An 11,192-nucleotide genomic window follows, 5' to 3' on the forward strand; every position below is an offset into this window, starting at 1 on the left:
CGCTGAGCAGAAAATGTTTGTAATCCAACCTTTGATAAATGCCTTTACATAAACAAACCCATATTGATATAATACGATACACCATACGTTTCAAAACATTTTCAATACCAACAGTCATGAATTACAGGAATTGTTTTAGATTATAACGATAATAATAATAATATTATTAAGTTACATGTTTTGTTAAAATATCGCGTGTTCACAACTTCAGGACAAGTTCAAGGCCGATGCGTTTCCGCTCCAATTCAATATTTGAAATTTTCACCTCGACGCGATCGCCCACATGCAAGCTGACACCGCGAGCTTGCTTCACATGCAACAAACCATTGACGCCCACGCCAATGTCAACAAAATACCCGAACGAAGTGCAATTATTAACGGCGCCGGTCAGAGCCATTCCCACGCTTAGCGTCGCCATATTGGTAACGCCTTGGCGGAACAAAGGACGACTGGCGCCATCTTCACGCAGATCATACTCCAACGGCTTGGAAAGTCCTTCCAAAACAAGTTGCAAATTCTCTAAACTTGTTTCAAACGCTGCGAAATCCGATAATAAAGCAGATTCTTCCGATTTTATCTTCTTAATGAATTCATCGGTGCCGATTTGATTCATTTGAAGTTTTAAGCGTTTTATTATCATCTTAGCGATGTGATATGACTCTGGATGAATGATGGTAGCATCCAGTTTGTTGTTACCGTTGATAATCTTAAGAAAACCGGCGCATTGTTTGTATGTAAGAGGTCCGACACCTTTAACGGTTAAAAGTTGATCGCGTGTACAAAATGGCCGCTGCGCGATGATTTCATCCGCGCGGCGATCAGATAAACCAGCAACGTGTTTTAATAGACACTGCGAGGCGGTATTCACGTCAACGCCGACGAAACTGACGCATTCTGAGACGACATCAGCGAGGACTTCTTCGAGACGCTTCTGATTGACGTCGTGTTGGTACATGCCGATGCCCAGGTGCTTTGGTTCGACTTTTACCAACTCCGAAAGTGGATCTTGAATCCTACGAGCCAGGGATACTGAAATTTGCATAAATCAATGAATAAATTTTAAATTTTTGTCTGTTTGTCAATTACCAGCGCTTATTAGGTTAGGATCTAAGTTTTGAAACTCTTTTGTTGCTTCTTTACTGCATGAATAAATCGAGGCACCGCTTTCATTGACAATTGTATAGGAAACTTGCAATGGTGTGAAAATTCCACGGGAAATCATATCAGTTATCCATGATTCTGTCTCTCTACACGCAGTGCCATTTCCAAGAGCAATTAATGAGCATCTTAAACACAAAAATATAAATCTCCATCGATCAAAACAATGAAAACACTAAACATACTCATGTTCCAGCATCAAATCCCTAAAAATCTCTTCTTGCACTTCTTTTTTCTTTGTATTATGCGGATAGACAACTTTAGTAGCTAGCACGTCGCCATTTTGTGAAATCATGCCTAGTTTACATCCGTGTGTAAACCCAGGATCCACACCAAGAATGGTTTTGTGTTTTGTTGGTGCCGCTAACAACATCTGCTTTAAATTGTTGTTAAAAATATCCAGTGATGATTTCTCAGCGTATGATTTCAACTCCGTGCGTTTAATACGCTTTAAAAGTGGCACGACTGAAATGAATACATGTTTAGTAAATATTGATTGTAAGTTAGACATAATATTAATATTACCTATGTTATTGCAACATTCAAGCATGGCACTTTCAAACAATGATGACGACAGGCCTCGGGAAGCTTCTTCGAAGTGTTTGCGCATTTCATAACAAAAATTCTTGGAAAAATCATTGAATGATAGTGTTACATTGATGTATTTCAAATGTTCAGCACGATTTATTGCCATAATCTGAATATAAAGAAGTAAATACAATAAAAATTGCATTAAAATGTTATAAACTTACTTGATGTGGCTTTAATCTATCTGTAAGGAAACTTCTGTCAAAATAATCCGCAAAATTTGATGCTTCTTTATTCATTTTGGCTTTTCCACTTGTTTTATCCTTGTTTTCCTTTGTTGTGGTGTTGCGTTTGTTGATTTTCTTTGTTTGTAGAGTGCAACGAGACTCCTTTTTCCTTTAATTAATAAATAAATCACAAAATTGTGTAAATAATGTACAAATATATTTGAAAACATCAAAAACATACAATTTTTGTATATATTCTAAACATGGCCGACTTGTAGATATTTTCTTGGCCACAACAGCAATAATATGTTTCCGGACGCTGTTCACATCATCTAAAGTTTTGGCACTGTCAATATATGAAGCAAAATTGACAGATTTTCCTTTTAGAATTGCATTCGCTGGCTCATCAAGTGCAGTGTGAATTTGTCCTTTGATAGATGCTTCACCAGCAACAGGTTTATATGGTGCATACTAAATATAATCAATTATTATCATATTATTGTATAAATATATAACTTTATACTTACAATCTCTTCGAAAGTGTCAAAACTTTGTGCATTCAATAAAGTTTGTTCCAATATGTCATCCATCTTTCCCAAATCTTTGATTTTATTGTATGCACTGACAATTTTCTGTTTTAAATCTAAAGTATTGTCATAGGTGTTTTTAACGTTTCTCAAATCATCAGCAGACATTTGCCCAACAGCATCTTTTCTATATCGTGCAATGAAAGGAATTGTGTTGCCTTCTTTGAACAATTCAACAATATTTTTAGCTATTTTTGAATTAACAGTGTGTTCCTGTGCAATAATTTCATATTCCTGCCATAAAGGTTCAACTTTCGCATGTTTTCCATGAGATTTCGTTTGTGTTTTAGTTTTATTCTCTTCTTTAGATGACTTTTTATATTGGGTTTCGCTCTTTCAGTTTTTGGAGTCTTTATTTTGCTGTTTTCCTTCTTAACTTTCTGTTTTTGGTGTAACTGGTGTTTCATCTTCAGACGATGATATTTCATATATTTTGCGTTTAGATCTCACACGTAGCTTATCCATTTTATTAATAAAACTAAATAAATAATAGTCTAATGACCGTTACAATTTGTAGCGACACTCAGCTGTTGTAACCCTGAAAAACACGTGTTGTCATGACAACGATTGTTGTTATTCAATAGTTTATGTTATCTATACCAAAATGACTTCTTCAGATGCAGAAACTTCCTCAGAAGATGATTTGTCAAAGTTAAAAGAGTCTGTGGATCAACACTTTCTCAAAGCTGACTTGTATGACAAGAATTCCACAACATGTTAGTAATTATAACCTAATGAAATGAAATTTTACTTAAATTTATAATTTTAGGCAATGAAACAACAAAAACATCATCATCACAACCACCAGCATCATTAAGACGCAATGTTGATGCAGAAGATGAAGCATTAAATCTGTTTCATGTAACACCAGAGTTTCAGAATTATGTTGCTAAACATTTGGCTGATAAACTTGAGAAAGATCTTAAACATTTAGAAGTTGCTGTGCCTACAATCCAGGAAACAAAACCAAAAAGAAAGGCAAAAGGAATCAAATTATTACATTCCTCACTGCATAAATTAAAAGTTCCTAAGTGTAATGATTCAGATGTTTATGAAGTAAGCATACACAATGCAAAAGTAAATAAAAAACTGCATGATTTTGATGAAGAAGCACATGAAGAGCTGTGCAAAATGGTTGCTGTCGATGGCCAAGACATTTTGAGTAAAAAAGATGTGAAATATTGGAGTAATAGATCCAAAGCGGAAGTTTTCAGTTACAAAAAAGTTAAGAGAGGCAAATATCAATATCAAGAAAAACCATTTGTATCCGTAACGTATAAATAAATTAAATATTTATAATTATTGTTTTAAAATGCAGATTTAGATTCTGCGGTTGCCTATATTTAACAGGAACAAAAGCGGGCAAAGTTTAATGACATCCATGACATTTTTTGTCTTTCAAGTTATCTAATCCGTTGTTGCGCAAGGTATAATCGCCTTTTTCTTTGAGAATATTAATTATAGTTTATTTTATTAACTATTTTAATAAAGAATATATTTTCCCGGTCGAGAAAAGTCGGTTAAAAATCTGAGAATGGCAAATATTTAAACTGGCCGCCATTTTGTGCAGTGGTGCTGCTGTCACTCGCGCCAAGCTCGTTTCACACGGCGTTCGGAAGTGTGCAGCCCGATAATGTAGACATCTGCGCGCCGCTCAAATTGACATTTTGTACATTTCGTAGAGTGCATCAACGGCAGCGCACGCATTCTTCTTTCGGTTTTGCGCTTTTTGTGATAGATTAATAGAGAAAACAGTGCAACCGAGTGAGTGATTGGAGCGGCGGACGTAACTTACAAGTAAGTAGCTCACCTTTGGCCGCGCGCAATAATCCCGCGGCAAACCGCACGGCGGGTGAATTCGTATCCGTTTTCATTGCCCCCCTACGCGATGATTCGCATTGCGTTTCGGGGTTAATGCAATTCCCGACTTTGCTTTGCTTCCCGCTTTCTGCCCGCTGTACGAATTCACCTCGCCGTTGTCTCACCACTTCGAAATCATTTCCACCGCGCTGCAGGTTAGGTTGTTATGTGTATGCTCTTTGGTTGCTAATTGCGTCGTTGTTATTTTCACCCTGAAATCCCCGAAACAAATGTAATTTCACTCTGGTTCTGTTTTAGCATCACGCCAAAGGGAGCTGTGATGTATTTGGACCTGTAACACACCATCAACAGAGAGTGAGTGAGAGTGTGAGTGATTCCCCCAGAGTGCAAGCAAGGTGAAAGAGATCCATTTGGCGAAAATGACGGCGCTGGCTAACCAGGCAGCGGCGCTGCTCGATTTCAACCAGAAGCTTGATATTGGCCTTCTGGACAGCATCGTGGTCAGTATGTATGCCGGCAAGGGTGAGACACAGCGCGTCGCGCAAGATGTGCTCACCTCGCTGAAAGAGCACCCGGATGCGTGGACGCGCGTCGACACCATCCTTGAATATTCCACCAACCAGCAAACCAAGTACTACGCGCTGCAGATCCTCGAACAGGTGATCAAAACCCGATGGAAAGTCCTGCCGCGTAACCAATGCGAAGGAATCAAGAAATACATCGTCGCGTTGATCATCAAAATCAGCTCCGAGCCGCAATCGCTCGAAGAGAACAAGACATACATCAATAAATTGAATATGATTCTTGTTCAGGTCTTAAAACGCGAATGGCCGAAGAACTGGGAGAGTTTCATACCAGACATCGTCGGCGCGAGTAAAACAAACGAGTCGCTCTGTCAGAATAACATGATTATCCTACAACTGCTCAGTGAGGAGTTGTTTGACTTCTCGTCGGGGCATCTCACGCAAGCGAAGGCAAAACACTTGAAGAATATCATGTGTGCGGAATTCTCGGCGATTTTCCAGTTGTGTCAGTTCGTGCTGGAGAACTCACAGAGCCCTCTGTTGGTAAATGTCACATTGGAGACGTTATTACGCTTCCTCAACTGGATTCCGCTGGGTTACATCTTTGAAACAAAACTGGTAGCGACTTTAATCGGTAAATTTTTGCCGGTGCCGCTATTTCGCAATGTGACGCTCAAGTGCCTCACGGAGATCGCCGGCCTCGGGGATTACGACCAGGTGATTGTCGAGATGTTCAATGATACCATGAAGCAGCTGGAGATCATGCTGCCGCTGACAACTGACATCCGCAGCTCGTACGCATGCGGACAGGATCAGGAACAGAACTTTATTCAGAATCTCGCACTCTTCCTCTGCACATACCTCAAGGTGCACAGCTGCACCGCCGAGGAGCAGCACGGTGCGCTGACCAACTCGCTGCAGTATCTCGTGTTGATTTCCGAAGTTGACGAGATCGAGATATTCAAGATCTGCCTTGAGTACTGGAATAGTCTCGCGTCGGATTTGTACAAGGTATGCAACTCAAAGTACAGCCCAATTGTACGCCGTGCACTATACCAAGATGTCCTACACAAAGTCCGATATATTATGATTTCCCGCATGGCGAAACCCGAGGAGGTGCTCGTGGTGGAGAACGACAATGGCGAAGTCGTGCGGGAGTTCATGAAGGACACGGACTCGATCAATTTGTACAAGAATATGCGCGAGACGCTCGTGTATCTCACGCATCTGGATTATGCGGACACAGAGCGTATTATGACAGAAAAACTGCAGAATCAAGTGAATGGTACTGAGTGGTCCTGGAAAAATCTAAACACGTTGTGTTGGGCCATTGGGAGTATTTCGGGCGCGATGTACGAGGAAGACGAGAAGCGTTTCCTTGTGACGGTGATCAAGGATCTGCTTGGTCTCTGCGAGCAGAAACGTGGTAAAGACAATAAGGCGATAATCGCTTCTAATATTATGTACGTCGTCGGGCAGTATCCGCGCTTCCTGCGCGCGCATTGGAAGTTTCTCAAGACAGTCGTCAACAAACTGTTTGAGTTCATGCATGAGACGCACGATGGCGTGCAGGACATGGCCTGCGATACGTTCATCAAGATCGCGTTGAAATGCCGGCGACATTTTGTCACGTCGCAGGTTGGGGAGGCGTGTCCGTTCATCGAGGAGATCCTCGCGACGATCTCGACGATTATCTGCGACTTGTCCGCGCAGCAGGTTCATACTTTTTACGAAGCTGTAGGTTACATGATTTCGGCACAAGGCGACTCACAGATTCAGGAGGCGCTGATTGAGAAGTACATGATGTTGCCTAATCAGGTGTGGGACGATATCATTTGTCAAGCGAGTAAGAATGTTGATGTGCTGAAAGAAGTCGAAGTGGTTAAACAGCTTGCAAGTATTCTGAAGACAAATGTTCGTGCTTGTAAAGCGTTAAATCACCCGTATGTAGTTCAGCTCGGACGGATATATCTCGATATGTTGAACGTTTATAAAGTTATGTCGGAGAACATCACGCAGGCGATTGCCATTCATGGCGAGGCGGTGACTCGGCAGCCATTGATTAAGGGCATGCGCGTTGTGAAGAAGGAAACGCTCAAGCTGATCGCTGATTGGATATCGCGTTCGAGTGATCACGTGATGGTCTTGCAGAATTTCATACCGCATCTATTGGATGCGGTGTTGTTGGATTACCAACGGACGCATTTGCCGGCTGCAAGGGAGCCAGAGGTGCTCAGCGCCATGGCGACCATTGTTAATCGATTGGAGAGCCACATCACCTCACAGATACCCACGATATTCGACGCCGTCTTCGAATGCACGCTTGATATGATCAATAAAGATTTCGAGGAGTATCCGGAGCATCGAACAAACTTCTTCTTGTTGTTGCAAGCGGTGAATAACTACTGCTTCCCGGCGTTTCTGACCATCCCACCGGCGCAGTTTAAACTGGTGCTGGATAGTGTGATCTGGGCGTTTAAACATACAATGCGCAATGTAGCCGATACAGGACTGCAGATTCTTTTTAAATTGTTGCGTAATATCGAAGAGAATAAACAGGCGGCGCCAGGGTTTTATCAGACTTATCTGACTGATATCCTGCAGCATGTTTTCTCCGTGGTGACGGATACGTCGCACACGGCCGGCCTAGCGATGCACGCTTCCATTCTTGCTTACATCTTCTCGCTCGTGGAGATGGACCAGCTCGGCTGCCAGCTGCGGCCCGGCACTGACAACATTCTCTACATCCAGGAGTTCACCGCCTCGTTGCTCAAGAGCGCCTTTCCGCATCTGACCGACAATCAGATCAAGATCACCGTGCAGGGCATGTTCAATCTCAATCGTGACACCACTGGCTTCAAGGAGCATCTGCGAGATTTTCTCGTACAAATTAGAGTTAGTAGATTATATTCACAACTTTATTCTTTAAAATTATATATATTTTATTGTTTTTTAGGAATATACCGGTGAAGATGATACCGACTTGTTCCTGGAGGAGCGAGAGAAGGCGCTGCAGGAGGCGCAGGCGACCAAGATGAAGATTCACATGGCAGTTCCGGGCATTCTCAACCCGCACGAGGTGCCCGAAGAGATGGAGGATTAGCCCTCGTAGTGATAAAAACGCAGGAAGAACACAGCCACCTCGTACGCCCTCCTCCCCCAGCCCATCCCCGACGTTTTTGCCAGCACCTTCCTCACACAAACACACACATCTACAACACGCATTCACACTCCTACAGATCAGCAGCGCGAGAGATTCTGATATTTTTATATTTGTATTTTGTAGCGAATCAAAACACAGTCTCAGCCGGTGTGCGCGAATGAGCGTTTCGTTTTTCTAATGTAATTAATTCAGCCAGTAATTATTATTGAACACTGTTCGGGGAGATACATGTTTGCGCTTACGGTTGTTTCATTTCCTCGACGCGCAAGGCATTGCGCTTTGTTTAGCCCAGTGCACTGGTGTTTTTCAGTTTCTTTTTTTTTAATTATTATTATATATTTGGTTGTTATGCGTAACGTAAGGAGATTAGAAGCACCAAAAAAATGATTACGCGATCTCTCTCTGTTTGTTTTCCCTCATTAACTTAACACACACTCACACCCACACACATTTGTAAGTAACTAATCGCCTGGAAATTGACGGCGTGTGTCGTTTTTACCGAGAACTGATTTATGCAAGCTAGGACGAGTATATACAATGAACGAGAATAAGAATCAACGCGACAAAACCACAAAATTGTTAACTAGTGATGGATATGCCTGATACGTTTGATTGTCGGTGTGTGAATCGGATTATACATGTCATGTTGAATGTTAATTACTAATTGCATAAGTATAGAAATTGTATATGAAAGTGATTACGTTTTTGTTTCCTGATATTATTTTGTAATTGTTTCTAAGTTAGGCTCGCGCGCACTGTGAGGGTGAGAATGGTGAGATGTGTCGTCGTTTTTCGCTCCGGTACTTAATGATTTGATTGATAATGATGCTGGTGCAACCCCCGCCAAACGTATGTTTTGTAATTGCAATGATGCGCAGGTTGTCTAGAGAGACGCAAAATGTGACTTCGAATTCTCGATTAAGGTGTAATCGTAGCGTTGCATTTAATTAACGTTCTGTTTGTACATAGTGTTCCATTTTGGTCGCGGCGAGATGTAACCGGAAATTGTATCTGGCGGGCATTTTTTTACTATTCATACAAACACGGAGTTGATTTTTGTTTGTCTTTCGATTCAGCGAGGCTAAACAATCGCACGCAGTTGAAATTTTATAAGAAAACTAATAAAACGCAATGTCTTTTTTTGTTTTATATTTTTGGTTTGTTAATGTCAGTACACTCGCCGGAGGCCCATCGAAACCAAAAACTAATTTGCATCGAATCGTCGTTTATCGCACGCGGTCATTTCCTCCTCTCTCTCGCTCATCCGCCATTGTTCACCGGTTCGTTTCGCGGCCATTTGTTGATTCCGGGCCGCCATTTTGTCGTCCGACGTTGCATTTCATCTCCCGCGCAGACATGAACACACATTACATTTAACTACTTCGATTAATGCATTGATTAATATTATAATAATACGTTTCTTGTATAAATAGTCTATCGCTCTTATTATTAAAGAAGAAAATTGTATTATTATACATTCATTCAATGATTTATAATGATATGAACGTTTATACATATATTTTAGAAATAAAACTTTAGAAGATACATGATTTTGTGGTTATTTTATTGTTTTCCTTCTAAATCCTTGAAAATTCCTACGAATTTGTTTATATTTCAGGTGAGAGGTGGGGCCTAGAGTGTTTTCTAAGGTAAGTTTGCTCGAAGAACAGGGTCGGACTTATTTGGTTAAAATTATTTTGTGCTGAAAGACAGGGCCGCACTTTTACTTAAATTTTAATTTTTTATTGTAGAATGTTGAAGAAAATGTGATTGGAAATACTTTATTTTAATAAAATTTTACTCTAAGTTGTATAGTTTTGATAATAATCACCATACTTAAATTCGTTTCTGTGCGAAGTCAAACTTTTCTTTAAAATTGTCAATAGGGCCTAAACGGTCAGTGCTAGAGAAAATTGTTCTTAAATAAAGTAATCAGAATTCATCAAGCTATCAGAATCCGAAATCGAAATTGAAAAATTCCAACTTTTAATTTCTAACATAAAAAATGGAAAAGTTTTGCCTTTTTTATGATGAAATCTTTTCCGAGTGTTTTCGACCTCAAAAAAAAATTGAAATTTTTTTATTGCAGAATATTAAAGAAAACGTGATTTTAAACATTTTATCTTAGTAATTTTTTGTTCTAAGATGCATTGTTTAGGTAATAATCATCATAATAAATTTCGTTTTCGTGCGAAGTCAAAATTTTTGTTAAAATTGCCAATAGGGCATAAACGGTGAGTGCTATTGGAAAATTGTTCTTAAATAAATTAATTATACTTCAATAAGCTATCCGAATCCGAAATCAGATTTGAAAAATTCCTATTTTTAATAATGCATAAAAAAATGAAAAAGTTTTGCCTTTTTTATGACGAAATCTTTTCACGGTTTATGTTTTTTATAGCATAAATTTAAAAGTTGGAATTTTGAAATTTTTTCTTCGGATTATGATAAAACAGGACATTATAAATCATTTATTTTAGTAAAGTTTTTACCTACAACCCTTATTTAAGGCCCTATTGGCAATTTTGTTACACTAATTAAAACACTGATTATTATAAAAATGATCAGTCTGATAACAAAATTTCACTAAGATAAAATAACCAGAATTACGGTTCCATCCATTTTCCGTCATAAAAAATTAGAATTTTCCATTTTCACTTTTTACATATAAAATGATGGAGAAAACTGAAAATCTAGTTTATCGCACTTTTCTCGGAAACCACTGGGGCTAACAAAAAATGGTTTTCAGATTCATATACAGGGGATAATTCTACATTAGATAGCACTTAAAAATATTAAAATTTCAACTATTATGTAATAAGTGAAAATGGTCATTAACTCAAAAACTAATTAAGATATCGGAACAAAACAAAGGTTAATGGATTCTAGGCATCATTCTGCATCAGATTGGAAAATTTGAAGAAAATCTGAGTTGTGGTTCTTTTTGGTCCGTTTCGATTTTCACAGGTAATTTGGGAAATATTGATGTTATCAGAAAACTGACTGGATATCTTTCATCACATTGCAATTGTCTATCGAATGGCGTTTTCCATTTTCCTGTAGCTTAAAGTTCAATTTTTAGGCCACAAAATACTTAAGTGTAACCTCTTGATACTTTTCAAGTGGTGTTAGGTCAACTTCTTAAAATCAAAAAACTGAATCTGCCGTTTCATAGATCCTTATC

General features: G+C 39.4%; 3 protein-coding genes across 4 annotated transcripts; 2 read left to right on the top strand and 1 right to left on the bottom strand.

Annotated features, from left to right (window-relative positions):
- On the bottom strand, positions 1-2,890 carry LOC135803561 (S1 RNA-binding domain-containing protein 1-like). The gene is made up of 7 exons (XM_065317213.1): positions 2,441-2,890; positions 2,155-2,384; positions 1,911-2,082; positions 1,684-1,855; positions 1,344-1,623; positions 1,087-1,286; positions 1-1,029 (listed from the first exon to the last, which is right to left on the bottom strand). Exons 1-7 carry the CDS (start codon positions 2,606-2,608, stop codon positions 200-202), a joined length of 2,052 nt encoding a protein of 683 aa, XP_065173285.1. The 5' UTR covers positions 2,609-2,890; the 3' UTR covers positions 1-199.
- Positions 2,891-3,084: 194 nt separating this feature from the next.
- Positions 3,085-3,813, top strand: LOC135803562 (protein CUSTOS-like). Its single transcript, XM_065317214.1, has 2 exons — positions 3,085-3,216; positions 3,270-3,813. Exons 1-2 carry the CDS (start codon positions 3,105-3,107, stop codon positions 3,782-3,784), a joined length of 627 nt encoding a protein of 208 aa, XP_065173286.1. The 5' UTR covers positions 3,085-3,104; the 3' UTR covers positions 3,785-3,813.
- A 302-nt stretch (positions 3,814-4,115) lies between these two features.
- On the top strand, positions 4,116-9,553 carry emb (exportin-1 emb). 2 transcript variants are annotated; one of them, XM_065317209.1, is made up of 3 exons: positions 4,116-4,297; positions 4,619-7,740; positions 7,802-9,553. In XM_065317209.1, the coding sequence occupies exons 2-3, from the start codon at positions 4,741-4,743 to the stop codon at positions 7,946-7,948; spliced, it is 3,147 nt and encodes a 1,048-aa protein (XP_065173281.1). In that variant the 5' UTR covers positions 4,116-4,297; positions 4,619-4,740; the 3' UTR covers positions 7,949-9,553. The 2 variants fall into 2 exon arrangements, with proteins under 2 accessions (XP_065173281.1, XP_065173282.1); XM_065317210.1 differs by lacking the exon at positions 4,116-4,297 and adding an exon at positions 4,316-4,515.
- Positions 9,554-11,192: the final 1,639 nt, after the last annotated feature.

The sequence above is a fragment of the Atheta coriaria genome, unplaced genomic scaffold, assembly GCF_025399875.1.
Source record: "Atheta coriaria isolate IRGN ID8LTWV9N9 unplaced genomic scaffold, Caltech_Dcor_3.1 hic_scaffold_3_pilon, whole genome shotgun sequence".
NCBI lineage: Eukaryota > Metazoa > Arthropoda > Insecta > Coleoptera > Staphylinidae > Dalotia > Dalotia coriaria.

What these genes read in the sequence shown, in the direction of transcription:
- LOC135803561 (XM_065317213.1), bottom strand. Translation starts at nt 2,608, where the DNA reads ATGTCTGCTGATGATTTGAGAAACGTTAAAAACACCTATGACAATACT. An exon ending in TTAGAATATATACAAAAATT is followed by an intron (nt 2,083 to 2,154) that starts GTATGTTTTTGA and finishes TATTAATTAAAG; the next exon opens with GAAAAAGGAGTCTCGTTGCA. An exon ending in ATAGATTAAAGCCACATCAA is followed by an intron (nt 1,856 to 1,910) that starts GTAAGTTTATAA and finishes CTTTATATTCAG; the next exon opens with ATTATGGCAATAAATCGTGC.
- LOC135803562 (XM_065317214.1), top strand. Translation starts at nt 3,105, where the DNA reads ATGACTTCTTCAGATGCAGAAACTTCCTCAGAAGATGATTTGTCAAAG. An exon ending in TGACAAGAATTCCACAACAT is followed by an intron (nt 3,217 to 3,269) that starts GTTAGTAATTAT and finishes TTATAATTTTAG; the next exon opens with GCAATGAAACAACAAAAACA.
- emb (XM_065317209.1), top strand. Translation starts at nt 4,741, where the DNA reads ATGACGGCGCTGGCTAACCAGGCAGCGGCGCTGCTCGATTTCAACCAG. An exon ending in ATTTTCTCGTACAAATTAGA is followed by an intron (nt 7,741 to 7,801) that starts GTTAGTAGATTA and finishes ATTGTTTTTTAG; the next exon opens with GAATATACCGGTGAAGATGA.